The sequence below is a fragment of the Pholcus phalangioides genome, unplaced genomic scaffold (assembly GCF_987345545.1).
Source record: "Pholcus phalangioides strain wild (caught in Gottingen) unplaced genomic scaffold, Ppha-v1.0 ptg000041l_1, whole genome shotgun sequence".
Classification (NCBI taxonomy): Eukaryota; Metazoa; Arthropoda; class Arachnida; order Araneae; family Pholcidae; genus Pholcus; species Pholcus phalangioides.
The window spans coordinates 7,131,562-7,158,219 of NW_028301627.1; the positions used below are offsets into that span (position 1 = coordinate 7,131,562).

Consider the following 26,658-nt stretch of genomic DNA (forward strand, 5'->3'; position numbering starts at 1 on the left):
ATTGATCCACGGCTGATTTACATATCAGTTGGTTGATCCTCTGCATAGTTCCAGATAACCCGGGTAATCCCCAATGCAGTTCCGCATTACTTTAGTGGCCCGCGGCACATTATCGAATCACTGTGCAACTGAACCGCAGATATTCAAATGACCCGCGACTTATTTACGGATCTCTTGAGTGACTCTCGGCGTAATTTAAGAGGCCAGCCTCACATTTTCAGATCACTTCAACGACCCACAGCACAGTTCCAGACCACCCAAGTGTCCCACGGCATATTTTCAAATCAAGTGACCCACACTGCAGTCCCACTGGAGTGACCTGCGGCACAGCTTCGGATCACTCGAGTGGCCCGCGGCACATTTACCGATCACCTAAGTAACCTGCGGCTCCGTCCAGGTAACTTATTCAAGTGGCCCGCGGGACACACACACAGGTCACTCAAGTAATCTGCGATACTCTCTCAGATCACTTAAGCGGCCCGCGTAAACACGTTTTCAGATCAATAAAGTGGCCCACACTGTTCATAAGGTTGAACATCCCCTTGGTGTACAAGACGTGCAATAATTAGTACGTTCAACATGAAAAACGAATCGATTAATGAGACATTTTTTCATACTGTTTACATGTCTACGCAGAATAATGAGACACATACCAAGTACCGTGACGGTGAAATTGGCCGAAATCGATGGCGGAATTCCGTTCTCTGCCGTGCACTGGTACGTACCGGTATCGTTAACCGTGACCGGCGAGAACACTACCGTGCGGTTTAGACTGGCTCTGGTGGCATCGTTGTGGTCAGTGTTTAGGTCCGCGTCCGCAATGCTACCCGAGAGCTTCCGGAATTTCACCGACGGTGACGGAGAACCATACGCTGAACATTGCACTGTCACGTGTTTCCCGACATTCGTCAAGACATCTTCTGGTTGGATGTGCCATTTTGGTGCAACTAAATAGAGAAAAACTACATTAATTATATGAATGGGAACAAAATGGAAATATATAATGTACTGATCGTCTTTTACCATAGATATTGTTACGCAATTTTTAGCAACTATTGTGCAATCTTGAGGGTTGCGTGAAGACACTAGGCGACTGCCGAGTAACCCGAAGACATTTTGCTCCTAACGTTCCTGGTCACTTACCCATTCACTTGGTCGATGATACGGTCACTCACTCATTCCCCCTACTCACTTGGTCACTCTTAGTCACTCAGCCCCTCACTTCGTCACTCCTACGATTACTCACTCACTCTAATACGGTCTCACACGTGGTCACTCATATGATCATTCGCTGACTTATATGTTGTCACTCACCCAGTCACGTCGCCCCCCATATAATTACTCACACCCTTACTTTGACACTCACCCACTCACTCTGCCCCGTCCAGAGGGAAATGTCGGGGGCGAAACGCCTTGGCTGCGAAATGTCGGGAGCGAAACGCCTTGGCGACGAACGTGAAACGTGCTGCGAACGAACGAAGCTGCGCGTGGAAACGTCCTAGGGACGAAATGTAGGAAGTGAACCGTCCTGCGGACGAAATGTAGGAAGTGAACCGTCCTGCGGACGAAATGTCGGGTGCGAACCGTCCTAGGGACGAAACATCAGAAAGAAATGTCGGAGGCGAAACGTCCTGGGGGTGAATTGTCGGGTGCGAAACGTCCTGCGGACGAAATGTCGGGTGCGAAACGTCCTATGGACGAAATGTCGGAGAGAACTGTACTGATGACGAAGCATCAGGAAGAAATGTCGGAGGCGAAACGTCCTGGGGATGAAATGTCGGGTGCGAAACGTCTTGGGGACGAAGCTGCTGGCGAAACGTCCTAGTGATGAAATATCGGAAGTGAAACGTCTTGGAATGAAATGTCGGGTGCGAAATGTCTCAGGGACGAAGCATCAGAAAGAAATGTCGGAGGCGAAACGTCCTTGAGATGAAATGTCGGGTGCGAAATGTCTTGGGGACGAAGCTGCTGGCGAAACGTCCTAGTGATGAAATGTCGGAAGTGAAACGTCCTGGAATGAAATATCGGGTGCGAAACGTCCCAGGGACGAAGCATCAGAAAGAAATGTCGGAGGCGAAACGTCCTTGAGATGAAATGTCGGGTGCGAAATGTCTTGGGGACGAAGCTGCTGGCGAAACGTCCTAGTGATGAAATGTCGGAAGTGAAACGTCTTGGAATGAAATGTCGGGTGCGAAATGTCTCAGGGACGAAGCATCAGAAAGAAATGTCGGAGGCGAAACATCCTTGAGATGAAATGTCGGGTGCGAAATGTCTTGGGGACGAAGCTGCTGGCGAAACGTCCTAGTGATGAAATGTCGGAAGTGAAACGTCTTGGAATGAAATGTCGGGTGCGAAATGTCTCAGGGACGAAGCATCAGAAAGAAATGTCGGAGGCGAAACGTCCTTGAGATGAAATGTCGGGTGCGAAATGTCTTGGGGACGAAGCTGCTGGCGAAACGTCCTAGTGATGAAATGTCGGAAGTGAAACGTCTTGGAATGAAATGTCGGGTGCGAAATGTCTCAGGGACGAAGCATCAGAAAGAAATGTCGGAGGCGAAACGTCCTTGAGATGAAATGTCGGGTGCGAAATGTCTTGGGGACGAAGCTGCTGGCGAAACGTCCTAGTGATGAAATGTCGGAAGTGAAACGTCTTGGAATGAAATGTCGGGTGCGAAATGTCTCAGGGACGAAGCATCAGAAAGAAATGTCGGAGGTGAAACATCCTTGAGATGAAATGTCGGGTGCGAAATGTCTTGGGGACGAAGCTGCTGGCGAAACGTCCTAGTGATGAAATGTCGGAAGTGAAACGTCTTGGAATGAAATGTCGGGTGCGAAATGTCTCAGGGACGAAGCATCAGAAAGAAATGTCGGAGGCGAAACGTCCTTGAGATGAAATGTCGGGTGCGAAATGTCTTGGGGACGAAGCTGCTGGCGAAACGTCCTAGTGATGAAATGTCGGAAGTGAAACGTCTTGGAATGAAATGTCGGGTGCGAAATGTCTCAGGGACGAAGCATCAGAAAGAAATGTCGGAGGCGAAACGTCCTTGAGATGAAATGTCGGGTGCGAAATGTCTTGGGGACGAAGCTGCTGGCGAAACGTCCTAGTGATGAAATGTCGGAAGTGAAACGTCCTGGAATGAAATATCGGGTGCGAAACGTCCCAGGGACGAAGCATCAGAAAGAAATTTCGGAGGCGAAACGTCCTTGGGACAAAAGGTTGGAGGATAAGCGTCTCGAGAAACGAAGCATCGGGCAAAAATTCTGGGAAAGAAATGTCGAAGGTGAATTTTTCAGATCCCAATCAAGGGTTGATAATCGTTTCGATATAAAACCTGTACACGAAGATCGCCAAGTCAATTTTCGTGGACTTCAGCTTCTGCTGAATCAGCTCAAAACCAGCGGCTTGTGTACCTACACAAACTGTAGCTTGTCAATAGGTTAAATTAGACTGGAGACATTATTGACAGTAGACTGCCTACTAGACTCGCATTGACAGATAAAAAATACTTTTTACACATTATTATTATTTTTTGGACACATGCCAAATAAGTGTCAAAGTTTCTTTCCTCTTCAACATTAAAAAAAAAAGGGCTTATGGGAAGCTAAAATAAATTATAGCTTAAGTCAGGGGTTCTCAACCCTTTTTTGTCCGCGACCAAAAATTCCCAAAAAGATCAGATTCCCGACCAATGGAACTGTTTGTTTTTCGGAACTAGTAAAACTAGTGACACAATAATCAATCACATTTGGTCATATTTTGTCGTGGCCAATAGCTCAAGAATCCCTGATTGTAGATGAATTCGTACAACCCATCTAGGAAGCCCTGCGAATCAAGTTTGGGAGGGCCCCATAGCTCAAGTCTGCAAGCATGCGGGTGACCAAAAGAAGGACCAGGTCAGTGAACAACCAAAAGAGCGTTAAAACCTGTGCGCATCCAAAAGAGTGACCTAGAAGAGTTAGTGACCTAGGATTACGTTAGTGGGCGACCAAAAACATTGGTCAAAAACTATGTCAATGTTTTGAGGAACCAGTTCAGTGAGTGAGCGAGGATGTGGATGATGAAAAAGCGTGACTCAGAGAGCAAGAGACCAATTCAGTGAGCAACCAAATCAAGAGAGTTTGAAAGCACGTGAGTGATCAAATGAGTGAGACTGAGGCGTATTCAAAAGTGGGGGGTGGGGGAGGACAAGTGGGCTGTAGCCCAGGGCGGAACGTTTAAAAGGAGGCAAATTTGAGAAATCAGTGGTCAAGAAGATTAGATTAAATCTCCAATCGCCTTGGTAAGTTTGATAAATTTATCACTTTTTCCGGCGATTATGCATAATACCCGAGCGTCGTTGGTAAATTTGATAAGCACTAAAAAAATTATCACTTTCCACCGGTGAAAAAATTCTCAAATGAATCAGATGTTTGATAAACGTAGTCGGACCCTGATATAACGAACTCCTCTTTAATGAATTTCATGATTATTCAACGAATAAAATCGTAATTTCATGATGACGAAAAATTCGCTAAAACGAATCATTTTTTTTAAATAGGAGTTCATTGTATCGGGGTACAATCTCAAAATTTCATTAGTAAGATAGGAGTTTGTTATCACGAGGTCCTATTTTAGAATTCATCAAGTAGGAGATATTTCGCGGATTTTTTGAAAAATTCGTTAAATCAAAGTCCATTATATCAGGTTCAAAATCCGGCTCATAAGTACATTCATTTAAATCAGTGGTTCTCAACCGGGATCATATGGCCCTCTGATGATACTGACATATCCCGAGGGGGCCCACAGGTGAAAAACATGTGCAATGGGAGCCATGACAGTTGGTTAAGTGGGCTCGCAGACAACATCTGCGGAAAAAACTATATGTTAAGTAATGAAGCTTCTAAGTGGAATATGGTGAGAACTACTTTCAGAAATGAGACAGAACTAGGGCCCCTCTTTAGCTCGTAGGGACACAACCGGACATTGCCCGGAGTCCTCTCCTGCGTAGAAGGCCCTCATGGTAATGAGATCCGATACAATTCTTTTCTGAAAATAAGCATGTATGGGGCTGTTAGACGATTGCCGACAGTGCCTGGGCGGGGTACGGTTCAAAATTTAAAAGTATAGACACAGGAACCAGACAATTAAAGGTGGTCGCCTACGTTAAACTGCCCCACATAGAAACAGGCCTATCAAAACAAATGGGTCCGTCCGGGCATAGCCCTGAGCTTGATGGCAATAAGGGGACCTTTATGGTGATATCTGGTACCATGATTTGCGAGATTAAATAAGCATGTAAGAGCTGTTAGTCCCAGCTAAGTACGGGGTCTCAAAACGTCTTTTGAATGGGGCCCTGTTGTGTTAAGACGGCACTGCATAAAACCCTTACAAGATCCCTCAGTCGTTGACCTTACTCGTGAAATTTTTGTTCGCTATTAATTTGCTCAAAAAAATCAACTCCATAAGTAGGTCTCACTCCTTTATGGGGGAAATGGGTTGGATGACATGTTTGGGGCCCCCACGAGAAAAAATAAAGAAATATATATATATAATGTAGAGGGGGCCACGGGTGAATAAAAGGTTTATAAACACTAATCTAAATAATAAATTTTTTCATGGCAATGGGATTGATTTACCTTATTTTCCAATACGAAATGGCGATTATGGCGATAACTGACAAATGCGATGAATTTAGAATCGTTTTTATCATGTTTATACCGATGCCTCATAGGTACTATGCATAATCGCAGGTCAAAGTGGGTTCCCTTACTTCATCTTATACATAGGATTTTAATATGGGGGTTACGCTCATTGGCAAAGGTTATGTGATTAGGTTATTATGCATAATCGTCTCCGTAAGTTTACCAGAGATAATGTATAACACCCCGGCATCATTGGTAAATTTGATAAATGCTAAAGAAAAATTCATTTTTACGGGTGATTGTACATTGTACCCAAGCGTACCTAGTTAATTCGATAAATACTTGAAATTTATCGCTTTTACTGGTGAATCGGCTTCACGGAAAGATGAAAAATCGACTTCGGGGGTCATGACACCCACTTTAAATCGGGGTAGATCAAGCATTCTCGTCTCATTTAGGAATTTTTTTTTTTTCATATTTATCAAATTCATCAATCACACTAGGGTATTACGCATAATCACCAGTGAAAGCGATAAATTTAAACTATTCATCAAATTAACCAGTATTATGTAAAATAACAAGTAATAATAATAATTTTTTGGTATTCATCAAATTTACTACCGATGCTCTTGATTATTACGCATAATGACCGGTAAAAGTGATAAATTTATCGAATTTATGGAGACGATTGACGATTATGCATAATAACCGATTTGTCATATTTACCGTAACGTATACACACGGTACTCATTTTTCTTTGTTAGTCTTACCTTTCACGGATAACTGAGCCGCATATCTGCTGCTTCCGTACTGATTCTTCGCAATGCACGTGTAATTGCCATCGCTGTCTAATGATACCGTGTCGATAATTAAAACGGAAAATTCACTACTTTCTTCGACCCGGACACCTTCGGTGGATTTTATGATGGGTTTGCCATTTCGCTCCCAACTATACATCAAGGGTCTAGTTTCTGAAGAAGCCATGCAAATTACCGAAGTCATACGACCTTCTTGGACGTCGTCGGGGAACGAGAATTTCTGTATGTGTGGTAAATCTGCATAAAAAAAAACGCCAATGTAGTATCTTGAAATAAGTCATGTAAAGATATAGATATTTTATCGCAGCATCTCATGCTGTGCGGGAAAAAATCATGGCATGAAATATGGGTATCGTATACAAAAATCAGAAACACATAGTTGGATTTTCAGTTGTATCTTAGTACGAGCTTAGATTGCTAAATAATTAGATGCAACAATAAGTGTCATGATGGCACTCTCTGCCTCCTCTTCCCCAGCGAAACCACAATACACACATAGATACATGGAAGAAACACGTTTTGAGTTTCTTTTCCTGGCTCAGGAATTTACGACGCATTATGCTTTGCATAGGGATACGTACAAGCTTGCGCAACATGAACACACATTTCAGACAGTAGGAAAAGTCACGTTTTTCAAAACGTGCCTCTGAGCCAATGAGGGGCCCCCTGTCGGATATCAGGCGATAGCGGTTAACCAATAAGAGGAGTTTACACGGACCTGGTGTGAACACACGACCGAGTTTTCGTCAGAGAGTGATAGGTTTTACATGGAGGTAAGTCGCGTTTTGAACTCACTATCTCAGCATGGGGAAGGGTAAAGATGGATCCCGACAATATCGTCCAGGGATGCGTGTCCGAAAATGGGTGAGTGATCGAATACTAATATGCTATTTTTTACTGCGTTAGAGTAGCCAAGGGCCGTTATTACCGTTCACTAAGTTTGTGTAATGTACCACAATTAGGGATAACCATGAATAAATTTAACTTTTAATGCTGAAAGAGGAAGTAAAGTATCTTGATTATTTTCGCAAAGTCCATTATGTAGTTTCATTGTTACTATGCCGCGACAAGAAACTCATAACATATGTAACTAGCTATAATACCCGGCGCTGCCCGGATTTTCTTCAATGAGGCTTTTTGGATCATGTGATATCTCACTCTTTCTTTGACGGACATGCAAACCGTGTCAAAGTTAACCAATATGGCGACTTCCAGCGCGACTCATGAAAGAAACAAATCCAGATTTAAAGAAAGGCAGAAATAAATATTTTTCTCCTTTTTTAAGGGCGCTAAGTATTTCGATTCCCTGCTCTTTTGAACTTCAAGTTATCCATCTCTGCCTGTTTCAACTTCCAAAAATGCTTAATTAAAGCTGTGGAATTTCTTCCATGTATTTTAAGGGCCCATAATTTTAAAAAAACATCCTAAACTATATGAATTTATGCAGTTGAATATTAAAAGACAATACAGACACATTTTTGAGCTTGAGAAAGTGTAAATAAAAAGTTGAAATCAATGTTATTGTATGAATATCCAACTCAAAAGTAGGCCCGGCTAATTACTTCATATTTAATTTTCTGGGCTTCGTATATCTCTAAGCGAACTCAATATTTCAAAAATCGAGAATTCAATACAATTTTTAAAGTTATTGGTGTGGCAGAAAACCCCACTAAATTTCCTTTCTACAGTGAAATCGGTAATTTTAACACTGATTTTTATGAGGATCACCCTTTACCTGACCCTCAAAGGGATGATGATTATGATGTCTATTCAGAAACCCTCATTACTGAGAGTACTGAAAATTTGGCAAAGCGTTATAAAGGCATAGATTATTATTCATATAGTAACAGCATTGAAGAAATGACAAACCATTGTAAAGGAATATACACGTCTTAAACGCATTGCTAGGGAACCACGGTAGCCAAAGTAGACGTTCGGAAAGTGATTGTTGAGGCCCAAAAAACCATTGTTGCCCTACGGTTTTCGCCCGTTTGGGGCATTTGCCCTTCTCTGACAAAATTTTAAAGTAGCCTATCGTTTAAGTCGGGTCCCATTTGGTATATATGCAAAATTTGGTGACGATCGATCTAAAATTTTAGATTTGTATAGAGAACATACACACACAGACAGACAGAAAACCAATTTCTATATATATAAAATTGATTTTCTGTGTGTGTGTATGTTCTCTATACAAATCTACAATTTTAGATCGATCGTCGCCAAATTTTGCATATATACCAAACGGGACCCGACTTAAACGATAGGCTACTTTAAAATTTCGTCAGAGCAGGACAAAAAACTGTCGGACAACAATGGTTTTTGGGCCTCAACCGAACGTTTACTTTGGTTCCCTAGCGATGAGTTTCAGACGTGTTTATGTCTTTACAATGGTTTGTCACTTCTTTAATGCTGCCAGTTATGTATAATAGTTTATGCCTTTATAATGGTTTGCCACATTTTCAATACTCTCAGTAATGAGGCTTTTTGAATAGACGTCATAATCATCACCATCATCGCTTTGAGGGTCAGGAAAAGGGTGATCCTCATAGAAATCACTATTAAAATTGCCGATTTAACTGCATAAATACGGAAATTTAGTGTGGGGGGGGGGGGGGTTTCCTGCCACATCAATAATTTTAAAAATTAAATTGAATTCTCGATTTTTGAAATATGGAATTCACTTGGAGATACGAAGCCCAGAAAATTAAAAATATGAATAATTTGCCGGATCTACTTTTGAGTTGGATATCAATGTAATAACATTGATTTCAACTTTTTATTTATATCTCCTCAAGCATGAAAATTAATGTCTCCGTATTGTCTTTTGATATTTATTTGCATAAATTCATATAGTTTAGGATGTTTTTAAAATTAGATGTGGGCCCCGTAAAGTGCATCGAAAAAATTCCACAGCTTTAATTAATCATTTTTGGAAGCTGAAACAGGCAGAAATAGATAACTTGAAGTTCAGGGGGAGGGAATCGAAATACCTAACACCCATAAAAAAAGGTGGGGGGGGGGACTATTCATTTATACGTTTCTTTAAATTTAGATTTGTTTATTTCATGAGTCGCGCAGGACGTCGCCATATTGGTTAACTTAGACACGGTTTGCATGTCCCTCAAAGAAAGAGGGAGATATCGCATGATCCAAAAAGCCTCATTGAAGAAAACCCGGGCAGCGTCGGGTATTGTAGCTAGTTATATATATAGAAGACTTACTATGAAGGAAACAGATATTTTCTGAATATCTTAGGCTGAAAAAAAGCCGTCTATTATCTCTACTGTCCTACCTGGGAGCCATTTGCTGAAGTTAAGAGAGGCTACTAATGCCTCTACTTCAGCGTCTCACGCCTCAGTGCGTGAAATAAGGAAGGCAATGGTCGTGTCTCCAGTGGTGTAGTGGCAGTATGGTTGTCCGGTATGCAAGAGGGCCTGGGTTCGTGTCTGGGTGGAGACAAGATGACTTTTCTTTGCGAGTTTACCTCACGTGATATCCAAAAAATATCTGTTTTCTTTGACTAATGTTTAAGTCTTTTATTGGCCCAATTTATGGACAATTTTATAAATTTTTTGAGTCCTTGTGTCCGCCCAAATCTACGGACACTTAAAAATTCTTTGAGTAATGCTTTAGTCTATATTGTTCCAGATAATTTTTAAACAAAGAATTTTAACTGAGTCCTTATTACCATAATTTACGGACAGTTGAAAGTTGTTTGAGTGATGTTTGATACCTTATGGTCCAACCTATGGATAGTCCAAAATTTTTTATCTGAATAGATGAATTCAGGAACAACTTAATTCACTTAGCTTCTTAAAAATTCATAAAAAATGAAATAAATTGTTGTACGAGTGATATTTTTAATAAAAATTCGTGTCATAAATCGGAATTTTATTTAAAAGCACTTAAGTTTGTTTCACTTTCGTTAATAGGTAGCATTAGCTGTCATTCCATTTTTTTGATAACATGTTAATGGAAGAAAATTTGCTTGAATGGCCTGAAATCACTGTAATGGGCAGTGTTTCAATATTAAGTGTTCAATGTATTTGCCCCATGAAATATCATTCTGAACGAACAATCGTTTTCAAAATCTGCAAAAATAATCTAGAGGGAAAAAATCAACAATTTTGAATAACAATTTGCTTTTGAAGGTAATTTTATTGGGATATTTATACTAAAGGAGAAGAGTCTCCTGTGTCAATTAAAATTCGAATTCAAGACGACCTTCGGTGTATAATTGGTTTAATTAAATTTTTGTGAATTTTTAGGTGTAGTGACTTTTGTTTCACCCTCTATTTACCTCTTTACATTGTCTACTCTACTATTTAAACATTGAAATATCTATCAGTAAATGATTCTCAATTTTAGCACGGCCATCTTTGGTTCTGAATACCTATTTTCTGCTAACGTGAGGATAATTGAGCAATAGAGAGTCTTCCTATTGAAATATCTATTTAAAACTTTGACGGTACTTACATAATTAGCATTAAAACGAAATGAGAAATTTTGACTTGCATGTAATTAGGTTAACTTTGTGTCGATAATAATTCTTTTTTTTAATTTTGATAATTACCATTACTTTCTGTACGCATAGATCATTCATATGAAGATTTCATGGAGCCGTATGCAGAAATATACATATACACATTGACGTATGCACTAGTATGAGCCTAAAAGAAGCTAGTAAACAACTTGAGAGTAAATGAAACTTACCTGATGACATGTATCCTTCAGGATAAGAAGCCAATACGAACGCCAGCGTCATCCAACTGCCATGCACGATATTCTTCATTGTTATTTTCGAAGAAAATGACCATTTAATTATTGTTCTTCGGATGTACATCCGAGCATATACTAATGTACAAATGCGAGTAACGTGAGCTTCGAGAAGCGTTAAAAATTTTCAATACACTTTCTTATACACGCACACAGTATATACATCTGAATCATAACATAAGCCTCTTCTATTACTATTAGACATGACACATTCTGTATCGAGTATACAGCGCCGCTTCTCGGTCGTAAAAAGAACTAAAATTTCATTTGAAAAAGTGTAATAATGGCGATAATATGTATTCAAAGAATAGATCATAAGATGAGAAATTTCATGAGAAATAAATGGAATACATAAATATTTCCATTTTGTGGATACGTATTGTCAGGCTGTCGCGAAAAGTCTCATAAATACACATACAAATATTTCATGTTTATTACTTAAATGAACTAAAAAACTTTATTTTTAGAAAACATTCTTCAATCCAAAGGAATGATCAATCATCATAAGTTTAATAATCAATAATAAATATCAATACCCAGAATAGTTATTGTGAAGTTGGACACAATCACTGGTGGTATGCCATTATCAGCAATACATTGGTATAAGCCTGAATCCATTAGAGTTATAGGCACAAACCTCATTGTTGAATTCGAAGCTGATAGAACCTTCGTATCCAGTGACTGATACCTGTTTGAATCATTGATGATAGACTTTTGATCTGCAAAGAAAATTTATGTAAATTATTGTTTTTTTCCGTTTGAGAAATATTCTAGGTAAATTACAGATTAAAATGTATGGCTTTGAAACGACTTTACCGTCTTTAAATCTCCGCCATGTTACTGAGGGTGGTGGCGAACCAGTTGCCGAACATTCAATCGAAATATGCTTCCCAACAGTTGTTACTATATCTTCAGGTTGCGATTTCCATCGTGGAGACACTAAAGAATGTTTCAAAATTTACGAATGAATTCCTAAGTAGACTGATATTAGTTTTATTTTGTCATTAAAAACATTAGATAATTCATTAATCATTATTAATAAGGCTGAAAAATTAAATTTACGAAAATAATCAGCTTCGACCCATTCAATAGGGGAACTATGTCAGAAAGCTGAATAAATATAAAAGGTTTGCTTCACGGTTGAAAGCAATGAATTTGCTTCGATTTCGACTTGAAAATGCATTGGAAATTGAAGCATTAAAAGTGCTTCTGATCTTTTAAAATATCAATAACTTAAATTAAGAAAAATATAAATTGAAATTTTGAAGAATTCAAATATTACCTCAAGGATGGTAGAATAAATTCGTAATTTATACAAAGAAAGAAGCAAAAATAGGAAAGAAAAAGTGCGAAGCGAATGCAAAAATAGAAGAAATGGAAAGCAAGAAATTTGAGACTGGAAACAGAATTGTAACAGTCCAAAAATACCAACATAAAGTTATGATGAAGTTAGCATTTGTAAGAGCAAAGAATAAAGATTATTTAAAATTGACTGACAAAAATAGAAAAACTAAAAATATAGAAACGGAAACAGCGGAAATAAATAACAAAAACATAAAATAATAGAAACATAAAATAACACATGGAAAAAAAATGAGCAAAAAAAGAGCAAAAATTGAACAATGTTCAGAAAAATTTTCTCCAAACAGAAGAAATGGAACGAGAAGAGAAGAGAGAGAGATGTAAAAATATGCAAAAAAAAAAAAAAAATTGCTGATAGAATGAGAAGAAAAATAAAATAGAATAATAAGTGTATTCGAAAATGAAAAAAAATTAGAATAGAAGAATAAAAAGAAATGAATGAAAGAAAAGAAAGAGACGTTAGAGATGATGCATACAGAGAAAAAGGTGAGTAGAAGAACAAATTACAAATTGAATTGAATAGAAAAAGAATAGAAAATAGGAAGAGAAAACATAAGAAGAAAAAAAGAGATAAGAATACAAAGACTATAAAAAATTAATACTGTAAGAAATAAGGTAATAGGAGATTAGGAAAAAATAGAAGAAAATAAAAACAGATTAAAAAAAGAGAAAAGGAAAATTAATAAAAAGGAGTGAAAAAGAATAATAAGAAGGAATGAAAAAGAATAATAAGGAATGAAAAAGAATAATAAGGAATGAAAAAGAATAATAAGGAATGAAAAAGAATAATAAGGAATGAAAATAAACAAGAAGGAATGAAAAGAATAATAAGAAGGAATGAAAAAGAATAATAAGGAATGAAAAAGAATAATAAGGAATGAAAATAAACAAGAAGGAATGAAAAGAATAATAAGTAATGAAAAGAAAATAAGAAGGAATGAAAAGAATAATAAGTAATGAAAAGAAAATAAGAAGGAATGAAAAGAAAATAAACAAGAAGGAATGAAAAGAAAATAAGAAGGAATGAAAAGAAAATAAGAAGGAATGAAAAGAAAATAAGAAAGAATGAAAAAGAAAATAAACAAGAATGAAAAAGAAAATAAACAAGAATGAATGAAAAGAAAATAAGAAAGAATGAAAAAGAAAATAAGCAAGAATGAATGAAAAGAAAATAAGAAAGAATGAAAAAGAAAATGAGAAAGAATGAAAAAGAAAATAAGTAGGAATGAAAAGAAAATAAACAAGAATGAATGAAAAGAAAATAAGAAGGAATGAAAAAGAAAATAAGAAGGAGTGAAAAAGAAAATAAACAAGAATGAATGAAAAGAAAATAAGAAAGAATGAAAAAGAAAATAAGCAAGAATGAATGAAAAGAAAATAAGAAAGAATGAAAAAGAAAATGAGAAAGAATGAAAAAGAAAATAAGTAGGAATGAAAAGAAAATAAACAAGAATGAATGAAAAGAAAATAAGAAGGAATGAAAAAGAAAATAAGAAGGAGTGAAAAAGAAAATAAACAAGAATGAATGAAAAGAATTAACAAAAAGAAAATAAGAACGAATGAAAAAGAAAAGATGAAATAAAAGAAAGGAAAACAAATAAAAGAACAGAACACGAATAAGAAGAAAAGGGAAATGTGGATAAAAGACACGAAAGATTAATAGAAGAAAACATAGATGAGCAGAAGCACACAGAAATGAATAGAAAACAAAAATGTATATCAGAAAGAAAACGAATAAAGGGAAAAGAGAGAAAAATCTTGGAACGAAAAGAATCGAGAAAATCAACGAGGTGAAAAGAAAAAGCGATAGGAGAAGAAAAATACAATGAAAAAGAAAAGAAATTTAAATTGAAAAATGAAAATTCGAAAAAGGAAAAACGAACGAAATAATGCAAGAGATAATGGGGAAAAAATTAATAGAAGAGAAAGATGGGGAAAAGAAAGAAAACTGGTAGAGATAGCAATAAGACTGAATCATGAAAATCGGTAGAAGAAAATAAAGATAAGAAAAAAATATGAATAGAAAGGAAGTAAAAAATGTTTGATGAAAAAAGGATAAGAAATGAAAAGTTGAAAAAGTAACAATGGAGAAAAAGAAAGAAGGGAGTAGAAGATGAATGATAGAATAATTAATATCCAAACCAAATAAAAAGAATAGGACGCAAATAAGAGTGTGTAAAAAAACGAAGAGCGGATAGAAAATTTAAGAAAGATGAATAAAAAAAATGGAAAGAGATAAATGGGAAATGAAAAAATGAATAAAAACTAAAAGTGGAAAAAAATAGAATGTGAATAAAAAAAATGAATAAAAACTAAAAGTGGAAAAAAATAGAATGTGAATAAAAAAAATGAATAAAAACTAAAAGTGGAAAAAAATAGAATGTGAATAAAAAAATGAATAAAAACTAAAACTGGAAAAAAATAGAATGTGAATAAAAAAATGAATAAAAACTAAAAGTGGAAAAAAATAGAATGTGGATAAAAATGGGAAAAAATATGAATAAAAATGGGGAAAAAATATGAATAAAAATGGGGAAAAAATATGAATAAAAATGGGAAAAAAATATGAATAAAAATGGGAAAAAAATATGAATAAAAATGGAAAAAAATATGAATAAAAATGAAAAGAAATATGAACAAATAATGAAAAGAAATATGAATAAAAAATGAAAAAAAATATGAATAAAAAATGAAAAAAAATATGAATAAAAAATGAAAAAAAATGAAAGATAGATGAATTAACAAACGCATGATAAACTCCTATCTCAAAGTGAAATTTACTATTTTAAAGAACCGAGATTCGTTTGTTTCCAAATCCATATTAATGACAGTATAAAAATCAAATATCGTGGTACAATAAAATTACACATAAAAGTGGTTTAGCTCGAATAAAATTACAGTACAGTCTAACAATCATTATTATATGTCTTGTGTTCAAAGCTCAAACCTTTTGTTTATCGAGCTTCTCCTCGTACATTTCTCATTGTTTTATCGAATATTTACCTGTAAATTGATTCATTGCTAGCGATTTATTTCACACCCAAAACTGGACAATTTCAATAACATAGAAATTTGAATTGAATAAAATTTTTTTACAGAAAAAAATATAATGACTATTGAAGAGAGAGAGAGAGAGAGGAGAGTATATATAAAAAAACTGATAAGCAGTTATTGGCAATACTGTAAGAGAAAAACACAATATTATGATATTAATACTCTAATATCCCTCTTTAATCTATAAATATAAAATTGATTTTCTGCCTGTTTGTATGTTCTCTACATACAAATCTATAATTTGAGATCGATCGTCGCCAAATTTTGTATATATACCAAATCGGACCCGAATTGAACGATAGTCTACTTTAAAATTTCGTCGGAGTAGGGCAAATGCTCCAAATTGGCAAAAAACTGTTGTGCAACAAGGGTTTTTGGGCCTCAAAAATCACTTTCAGAACGTTTAATTTGGTTAACGTGGTTCCTTAAAATTGTAGCAATGCTTTTCAAACGCGTATTTGCCTTTACAACGGTTTGTCACATCTTTAACGCTGCCAGTGTGTGTATGTATGTATAATAGTTTATGTCTTTTTAATGGCTTGCCACTTTTTCAATCCTCCCAGTAATGATGCTTTTCGAATAGATATCAGAATCATCATCAGCATCACTTTGAGGGACAGGCAAAGGATGACCTCCATAGAAATCAGTGTTAAAATTGCCGATTTTACTGTAGAAATGCGGAAATTTAGTGGGGTTTCCCGCCACATCAATAATTTTGAGAATTGAATTGAATTCTCGATTTTTGAAATATTGAGTGCGCTTAGAGATACGAAGTCCAGAAAATTAACTATGAAGTAATTAGCCGGACCTACTTCGTAGTTGGATATCCATGCAATAACATTGATTTCAACCATTTATTTATATCTTCTCAAGCGTGGAAATTAATGTCTCCGTATTGTCTTTCAATATCAACTGCATCAATTTATATAGTTTGGGACATTTTAAAATTAATTATGGGCCCATAAAGTACATCGAAGAAATTCCACAAGTTCATGGGGGGGGAGTGAATCGTAATACCTAGTGCCCCTTAAAAAAGGAAGAACAAAAATTAATTTCTACGTGTCTTTAATCTAGATTTGTTTCTTTAATGAGTCGCCATATTAGTTAACTTGAACACGGTTTGTACGTATGTCCCTCAAAGAAAGAGGGAGATATCACGTGATCCAAAAAGCCTCATTACAGAAAATCCTGGCAGCACCAGGTATTATAGCTAGTACCCTTATAAGATCCAAACTAGAATACGCTTCAATTATTCGGATCCGATATCATACTTGACATATTATGAGTCTTCAAACCATTCGAAACCATTTTCTAAGATATTTATATTTCAATAAACATGGTTCTTGCAACTATATTTCATCTGCTACTCATCCAGGCAACATTTTCAATGTCATTAGTTTACAAAAGAGCAGAGATTACTTGCTCATTATTTTCTCCCCATGAAACTATTGAATAATTATATTGATTGATTGCATCATTCTTAACGAAATAAATTTTAATATCAAGTGTCACAACGGAAGATCAAATTGCTCGCAGTTAAATCATTCAATTCTAATGCAGTCGAATCCCGTTGTAACGAACTCCAAGATATTGGAGAAATTACTTCGTGAAAACGAAATTTCGTTATAAAGGAATCCCAGGTTTTTGCATTGCTCCTATGTAAACTTATTTGGGAGATTAGAAAAGCGTTCGTTAAAACGGCATTTTCGTTATAACGGTATATCGTTAAAACGGGATTCGACTGTATTGGTAAATGCTGTGCTGCAAACAGATTTTCTGAATTTTATGCTGATTTTTCTCAACATCTTGATATTTTTCATTCATATTTACCGATTCCAAAAGATTTTTGTTGTGATTGCATTTCATATATATTTTTTTCTCATCTTTGTGCATAATTTTTGTTACTTTATGTGTTTTTCGTGTATTTTATTATTTATTCATTCGTATTCTGTGCTAATTTTTATTTTTACTGAAAGCTGCAGATTGGGTTCTAATCTCTTGCTCTACATTTTATAAGTAAATAAATAAATTGATGTAAAAATAAAAATGACAAAAAATTGAAAAAGAAAATTTAACTTTTGAATTAGAATTCAATTGAATGTTAAGATTAAAAAAATTGAATATTAGGAAAAAAAATTGTCAAATAATAACGGAAATGAAAAATTAATTAAAATGAAGAATAGAAAAGAGCAGAAGAAAATGAAAAATTGCGTAAATAATAATGTAGAAAATGCTTAAAAATTGAATAATGAGTGACTATTTGAATACTTCTCATTGACAAAGAAAAGATTATAATTATGAAAACATCTATGAATGAAAAATATATATATGAGCTACTGAAAATAATTATTTCCACGAGTAATTGTTCGATGAATTTCTTTCATCTGAGTTAAATAAAATAATTGGAACATCAGTTATTTCATTATCATTTGATCATTACCGTTTAATTATAGTTACAGCAATGAAAATCATGTAAAAAAAAAATTGATCCAATTATGGTATTAAATACCATATTTGAAACAATATCAAAATATCTGCAACTAGTATCAAGTGATTATTATTAAGTACTAGTATCAAAGCATTATTTAGAGATACTATACTATACTTTAGATATTATATACTTTAGCATTATTAGATAATATATACTTTAGCATTATTAGATAATATACTTTAGCATTATTAGATATTATATACTTTAGCATTATTAGATAATATACTTTAGCATTATTAGATAATATACTTTAGCATTAATAGATAATATACTTTAGCATTATTAGATAATATACTTTAGCATTATTAGATAATATACTTTAGCATTATTAGATAATATACTTTAGCATTATTAGATAATATACTTTAGCATTATTAGATAATATACTTTAGCATTATTAGATAATATACTTTAGCATTATTAGATAATATACTTTAGCATTATTAGATAATATACTTTAGCATTATTAGATAATATACTTTAGCATTATTAGATAATATACTTAAAAGATTAAAAACAGAAAAATTCATAAGTATTCTAAAGTACTGTACATGATGTGTAGAGGTACTTGAAGATATTTGTACCATTTATGAATACTAAAATAAAAGGTGAAATAAAACTTACCTTTAACTGCTAGATTCGCAGTGTACTTGGTGCTCCCGAATTTATTAGTCGCCGTGCACGTATAATTACCGTCATTTTCTAAAGTCACCGATTCGATTATCAGTACTGAAAATTCACTACTGTCCTCGGCTCTGGTGCTTGTGATGGAAGCGTCGGTAATGGGAACACCATTCCTCTGCCACGTAAAAGTGAAAGGTTTTGTTTTGGATGAGGCGAAGCAAGATACTGATATCGTACTGCCTTCTTGAATATCATCGGGGAAAGCAAATTTCTGTATTATTGGTAAATCTAGAAAACAAAACCAAAAGATACATCAACATCATTATTTGGGATAATTTTGGAAAATTCTACCGAATTACGAATAGAAATGCATACGTACCTGCTGATACTTGTGTACTGTAAACAACCACCAGAAGTACAGACGAAACACGGAAGCTAACCGATTTATGTAGCATAGTTTTGTCAGTTACAGTGTCGTTTTCGGCTAAATAGTACTCGTTCAGTACGGATTTTTCAACTGCTGTGACAACATGGCGTTCGTTTCCTATAATGACTAAAAGCATCGTTTCTTTCTTTCTGTATGAGAAAAGTATACAGGTTAGCAGCGCCACACTTTGGCAGAATTAACAACTATTAATACGGTACTTTAAATACGTGCCTTGTGAATTCAACACTCAATTTCCTAAAACAAGACGATTCAATTGTTTCATGTTACACTCCTGAAAGAAGTAAATTGTATTACATAGTTTGAATAGGAAATTCACCATCTTGAAAATAAATTTTTCGAACCAATAAGGGTCTCAAGGTGTCGTCCTAAAAAAATTTGAAACAAATTTATAAGTACATTCATCTCACCCAGAAACACATGAAAAAATAATTTAGCGGCGGAATTCAATTTATAACAGTTGGCTACTCATCGCCTCTCGCGCTTCTTAGCGACGTCTATAACAAGCTTTTCTTTTCACTCTTTCACACACCTTTCCTTTTCTCTTTGTTTGTCTGTGCTGCACGTGATCATGTGTTGCTTGAATGGCACGTCAGTCTAATGTTTTTAAATTTTCAAATTCATTCTTGGCCTCTATTGGCGTTCAAAATATTTGTATTTCCTTTTTTTTTTGAGTGCCTCATAAGAATTCCGCCGGATTCTTTAATGTTGACCTTGGGAACCTTTCCTTGTATATGTATGTACTGTATTTTCTGAAAAATTTTCCACATACACCTTCTAGGTGTACCAATTTCGTTCATTATACTCTATGTGCCAAATATAATATTAATATGTCAAACATAATATTAATATGTGTCAAACATAATATTAATATGTATCAAACAAAATATTAATATGTATCATTATATGTGTCACACATAATATTAGTACTTTTACGAGTAATACATTGTAAGTATAATGAAAAAATACTAGTTCACCCACCGAGTACCGAAACTGTGATATTTTTCTTGAGGCTTTCTCCAACGCCATTCTCGACAGTACACTCGTACATACCCGCGTCATTTACCTTGACGGAAGGTAGCAGTAAAGTGCTATTCGTATGAGAACTAGCAGCATCTTTGGTGCTGTCCACAATCTTCCTCCACGTAGTGTTCGGAGGAGGTGAACCATGGGCTTCGCACGGGATCGCTATCGACGATCCTATTCTGGTTATCGTATCTTCGGGTTCTTTCGCCCATACTGGTGGAGCTATTGATAGAAAAATAACGGTAAATACAGAGCATGCCAATGAAGAGAAACGTTAATTGTTCTGTACCAGTTGCATTGTGAATCGGACTACTCACCGGATACACTCAGATGTGCAGTGTAAGAGCTTTTTTCCAGGCCGTAGGAAGCACTGCAAGTGTAATTGCCTTCATCTGATGCTTCTGTTGGGTTTAGAACTAATATAGAAAAATCTTTGTCATCTTTTACGCGAATATGCGTCAAACTTTTATCAATTTTGTTCCCGTTTTTCAACCACGTAAACGTCACTGGACCCGGGACATCCGAGATGAAGCAGTTGACCATAACCTTGTCTCCAACAGGGATCCTTTTAGGGAATGTGAACGGTTTGATTTCTAGTATACCTAAATTGACAAAAGACTTATCATGTGATTGATTATTTATTTAACCAGAAAAAAAACTATTTATTTATGTATAGAAATAAACTATTTTAAAACATATGTCCTAAAAATAGAAATTTCAATAAAAACTCTTCTCAATTTTCTGGGCTTTTCCTCACAATGTCACAATGTGCGAAACTCATTCGTGTTCTAATTAATCTTCGAAATGTTTCACTTGATCTAGGGAGTTCCTCAAATAATGTCCACAATTTAGAATATTTTGGGGCTATCTCCTTGTTCTGAGGACCTGAAACGAATGTTAACAATCTATGGAACTGATTAAGTTCCACAGATCGTTGGTTTGATGTCCACGTAGGCACCCCTTGAAGTCACACGCAAGCTCTAGTAATCATCTGGAGAATATAAATGGTCTAGGCCAACCAGGGCAGTCTTAATAGTACCATGCCTCCCTCCCGGCCAAGTAATTTTTCTGAGGTCTTACCAGGCTAATTTACATTTTGCATGCATACTCCTCGAAAATTTCAACTATTTCTCATTTCTGTGAGGCCCCTCTTCTCTTGAGGTGCCTGGATGGCCCATGCGTTAAGACGGCACTGAAACAGCATTTCTCAACTTATGGTCCGCGGACCACCTCTGGTCTGTGACGATGGCACAGGTGGGTCGGCAGGTCGGAGGACTTGAGCGTTTAATTGTCACTGATTATAAATTATTGTTTTAATTGGTATAAATGATATCCTTATGGGGTAAAAATGAAAAATTAGACCACCATTATTCTGATAACCATATCTCATTGAGAAAAATATTGGAAGTTGTGTGCGTGATCCTAAATACGGAATATCTCAAATTGTAGCAAAAAAAATATTTTGGACAAAATTTCCAATTATTGCTAAAACTGCTAAAAGGCGGGGAAATAATTGGGTTGCTGAAAGTCGTAGTAAGTTTTAATGTACTTCACGGGGGTAAAAATCGTTCATCATTCCATGATGACCATATTTCATCGAGACAAATACGGAAAATTGCTATATTAACAGTCAAAATATGGGACATCACTTAATGTTAACAAACAAGTTGACATCAGGAAAATCAACAGCTGCAGCTAAAATCTCTGAAAAATTACCACTTCGTTAAAAAAAAAGAAGGGCTATAAAAACAGCCAAAAAAATACATGAAAATACGTGAATGGCCCGCAAAATACGAGGCACGTGGCTCATGAAATTGTTTCAGATATTTTACTTGTCCTTGGGCACAGAAAAGTTGAGAAACGCTGGTCCAGGCTATGTGATCGTATGTTGTATCAGTAGCGTCTGCCACCTTCCAGTCCTTGCTATCACCGCCTTCCCTCAAGAAGTGACATCGCCCACTTTGGGAAACACTGGTCTATATTCTAGCAGTGTTTCTTGGCCGTTTTTTCGGTCGTGTCCTCTTTTTGGTGCCCCCCCCCCGTCTATCTAGGGAACCCCACCCCATCCAGTAAATTTTAATAAGGGCTGTCTCCGGATACCTTGGCTAGGTTCGGTGAGCGTCCCTCTTGTCCTGGTTCTATTCTGAGCCATCTGAACATCATGGGCCCCTGGGCAAATTGATTTTCTGGAGAGTGTTGTATTTTGCAGGAAGTTAACATGTTTACTTACTTACTCTCGAAAATCATAGTGCCAGATCTCATCGGGTTAGGCTCCCTATGATGCTATGGGCATGACGCCACCTGGTAACGCCTGAACGGAAACCTATGTGTAAAAACGGCCCTGGTTCCATGAGTAATCCTATCTATATTCTAAAAATTGTTTTACATTTTTCCCTCACCATATTTCCTCAAAACTTTTATTGCTTTACATCTGAATCATTTTCATAGCTGTCTGGGGGCCCCTTTAACCATCCGTCATAGTGCTTCTCTTGCACTTGATTTTTACCCATGATCTTACGCCTACATTAGAATATCTCCGGAAATCGGGGAGGGGGCATATGGCCCAGGTTTAGAACTGTAGAGAGTTTTTCAAACTTTTTTCTTTCCATCGCCCCCCCCTTCAGAATTTTTTTTTCTCATCGAACCCCCCAAACCAATCCTACGCATACGATCTTATAATATACACCCGTGGCTTCTATTTTCTCCACCCCGGATCATTCCATTGCCTTCTAGAGGGTCGATATTGCCCAATTCAGGTACTACTCTAGAGCAGTGGCTCTCAACCTGGGGCCATATGCCCCCTGCGGTCTTGGGATATTCTGGGGGACCACGGGTCAAAATCAGATGAAAGAGGAGCCATGGCAAGTGATGGGGGGGGGGCAAAGAGCTGTGAATAAATGAGGGAGTTAAAGTCAGCGTGGGTGTTAGTCAATAATCACCATTTTGAGAAAAAGAGGGCATTACCAGAATTTTTGTCATATGGAATCCTATAATAAAAATTCATAATTTTACCATCTAGTGGCAAACTCTTGAAGCTGAGACTCAGTTGATTTTTTCTTTTAACAGTTTTTTAACAGTTTAGCACCTATAGATTGCATTTCTGTATTTACGCCAAAATTGTTCAAAATTGACTTACGCACAACTCTAACTTTAACCCCCTCAGACAAAGTTTTCAATTGAAATATGAAGGGTGAAAAAATGTGGCTACTCTTTCAAAATCCAACCGATCCAATCCATGGCTCTAGGGCTCATCTTCACCCATGTGGGCATGACTCATGTCCACCGGGAGTCTACTTGATGAGATCTGGTACTATGACTCGATTGTAAATATTTAAGATGTTACGGTTACTTCCAGCTAACTATGGGGCCCCCAGAACATAACTTTGCCCGAGAACCCATGATGGTGAGACGGAATTCCCGCAAGAAGCAAAAAAAGTTAGTTCACTGAACTCTATCCCAGGGTAGATGCGGGCCCTGTGTATTGTGTGTGTGTGTTGGCAGGGCGATATATCATGTAGGTTCGTTGGATCATTCTATTTTTACCCATATAATTAATAATGCTCATGGGAGGAATCATCACCCTGTTCTCCCTCCCTTCTGGATCCGTGAATGGTACAGGGTTGCAGAGATCGATCTTATCTCTAACATTTCTGTTCATCATAAATTTAGTAGTTTTCACTAAATTAAACTCCATAAGTAGAAAGGGTCTCGCTCATGCATGCACGAGGGTAGGGGGTCCTGGGAAAGACGGGGGGGGGGGAAACACGTGAAAAAAATATGTTCCAGAGAGGGTTAAAAAAGACTGAGAACCTTTGCATTGCCCCTCCCCCTCCCCTCATTAATGCCCGGGGATTCCTAAGAAGTAGCTTACGACCCTACGTAATGTGTTCCTGAACTAAGGAACTGAGAGAAAATCCCTACAATATATAAACACCCCCCTTCCCTCCCAGTCAGCAACTATCCCATAGTTACTCGAAGGGGGTTCTTGTCATCCTTTGTGATAGACCTGGTTGATAATTTTCGAAAAATACTGGACCAAATTTCTGCTTAAACATTCCAAGTTACATAAATGTTTTCAGCAACCCTTGAAATTGCGTTCGCATGATCTATATATAGGGAGATTTTCTAGAAAATACATATTCTTCAGAAAACCCACCATATAAAGTAATATCCACCCTTGAAATGATATCCGTGATCTCTGCAACGACATCTCTAACCATCATTATTTGTAGCGTAGCCCCTGTAGGAACTCCAGGGCCACACGGAACGTAGGTTGGGATACACAGATAAACGAGTAAAAGAAAATTCATTGTTTAAGACTTTTAAAATCATAGTGTGGTGTGAGAAAGGCATTTAATAGACATGAATTGATAACAAATCCACGATTATAAGAAATGAAAGTTATGCAATGCGATAAAGATAGAAAATGGGAGAATATAAATGACAAATATAATGCAGCATTTCTTACCTTGAAAATTATATCCTTGCAGTATCGATATCCACACGAAAATTACGGCTGATAAACGCAATGTATGCCAACAACATCCGAGTTGAAATGCGTACATAGGCATAGTTACACGTTTATTTCCGATTAAATAGCGTTGACTGCGTTAGTTCCAAAGGATATACGAACTGTACCAAAACATGGCGGTGAAAAACAAAGCATCACTCTCTGGATGATATAAAGCAAAACAGGATACATAGCGCCACGTATCGGTGATATATAAAACTAAAAATGCAAAACATTTAACAGGATATTTACTTCACGGACGTTCAGAGTATATTTTGCAATTATTAAATCAACATATTTCAACAATTAGGAAAATAAATATACAAGCGTGTGAATTTGTGGTGTCTTGTGGTTCGTGGATAAGGCTAACAAGTGTGTATCAAACTACTTACTTGTTAGAAGAAACTGCTGAAACACATTATTTTATTTCAATTAACTTTGTAATATGTGTCCATGAAATATGAGCAACAGCAACCCAGGATAGAGTAACTGGCACTAATAATCACATCAAACATCCTTGAAAAATCGCTTATTGCGAATCTATGTTTAGATAACGTAACTGTGCATTTTTAGATACCAGAGTCCTAGTATACCAAAAATTTCGCTTAAAATGATCTCGTATAGGTTCAAATGGGCATATCATACATTTATAACTTCAGAAAAAAAAATTAAATACATTGAGATACCACAATAAAAGTGATATACTCACCGAGTACCGATATTGTTATATTTTTCTTCAGACCATTTCCGATACCGTTCTCGGCAGTACACTCGTATACACCTGCATCATTTACCTTGACCGAAGGTAGCAGTAAAGTGCTATTCGTGTAAGAACCAGCAGCATTTTTGGTGCTGTCCACGATCTTCCTCCATGTAGTGTTCGGAGGAGGTGAACCATGAGCTTCGCACGGGATCGCTATCGACGATCCTAGTCTGGTTATCGTATCTTCGGGTTCTTTCCTCCATACTGGTGGAGCTGTGTAAATGATTTGAATACATTTAAAAATATTTTATTATAAATTATCACGATCACATTGACCTTTAAAATAGTACTTTAGGGTTTTCTTAATTACATCACACGCATAACTGACTGTTAGATATTTAGACTGGGATACGTTTTGTAGGTCCTATAAGCCTGCAAATATGTCTTGAACTATTTTGAACTATTTAAAATTAGCCATTAGTAGAATCAAATAAAAATTTTCACCTGAAATGCTCAGATGGGCAGTGTAGGAGCTTTTTTCCGGTCCATAAGATGCAGTACAAGTATAATTACCGTCATCTGTGGCTTCAGTTGGATTCACGAATAATATTGAAAATTCCTTGTCATCTTTTATACGAATGTGCTTCAAACTGTTATCGATTTTGTTGCCGTTTTTCAACCACGTAAACTGTACTGGACCAGAAACGTCCGATATCAGGCAATTTACCATAACTTTATCTCCAATCGGAACTCTTTGAGGAAAGCTAAACGGCTTGACTTCCAGAGTACCTGGTCGTAAATATACACACTAATATCAGAACTGTAGCATCATGAAAAACATTTATATTTTGATTATTTCTTTTCATTGGATACAGCTCCTCTGAAAACTGAAATTCTTATCAATTTTAAAAATTCTTGTAATTTGGTATCAATCATTTTCAAATGCTAATTTAAGAAAAGCTTTAGTATAAGCTCGCCTTATGTGCACGCATAATGACTTCACAATGAAAGCTAAAGGTAAAGTATTAAAATAATCCATTGCGAGCTATAGAAGCACACTTACCTTGCAACTGATATCCTTTCAGCTTGAAAATCACCAGCAGAAGCACAGAACGCCATATACAGCATCTATATCGACTTAGAAGCACTTCCAAGCTCATAACTTTGCTTTTATTTTGGTTTAAACAGGGATGATGATGTTGTTTGTGTCAGTTACGAACGAGATAC

The 26,658-nt window shown here is 36.2% G+C and overlaps 1 protein-coding gene across 1 annotated transcript; it reads right to left on the minus strand.

Moving 5' to 3' along the window:
- Positions 1 to 3,301: 3,301 nt before the first annotated feature.
- LOC149065197 (contactin-5-like) lies at positions 3,302 to 25,812 on the minus strand. The gene is made up of 9 exons (XM_089254322.1): positions 25,809 to 25,812; positions 25,438 to 25,704; positions 20,536 to 20,820; positions 20,246 to 20,440; positions 18,748 to 19,035; positions 12,033 to 12,155; positions 11,753 to 11,935; positions 6,393 to 6,677; positions 3,302 to 3,420 (listed from the first exon to the last, which is right to left on the minus strand). The coding sequence occupies exons 1-9, from the start codon at positions 25,810 to 25,812 to the stop codon at positions 3,302 to 3,304; spliced, it is 1,749 nt and encodes a 582-aa protein (XP_089110448.1).
- Between the last annotated feature and the right edge of the window lie 846 nt (positions 25,813 to 26,658).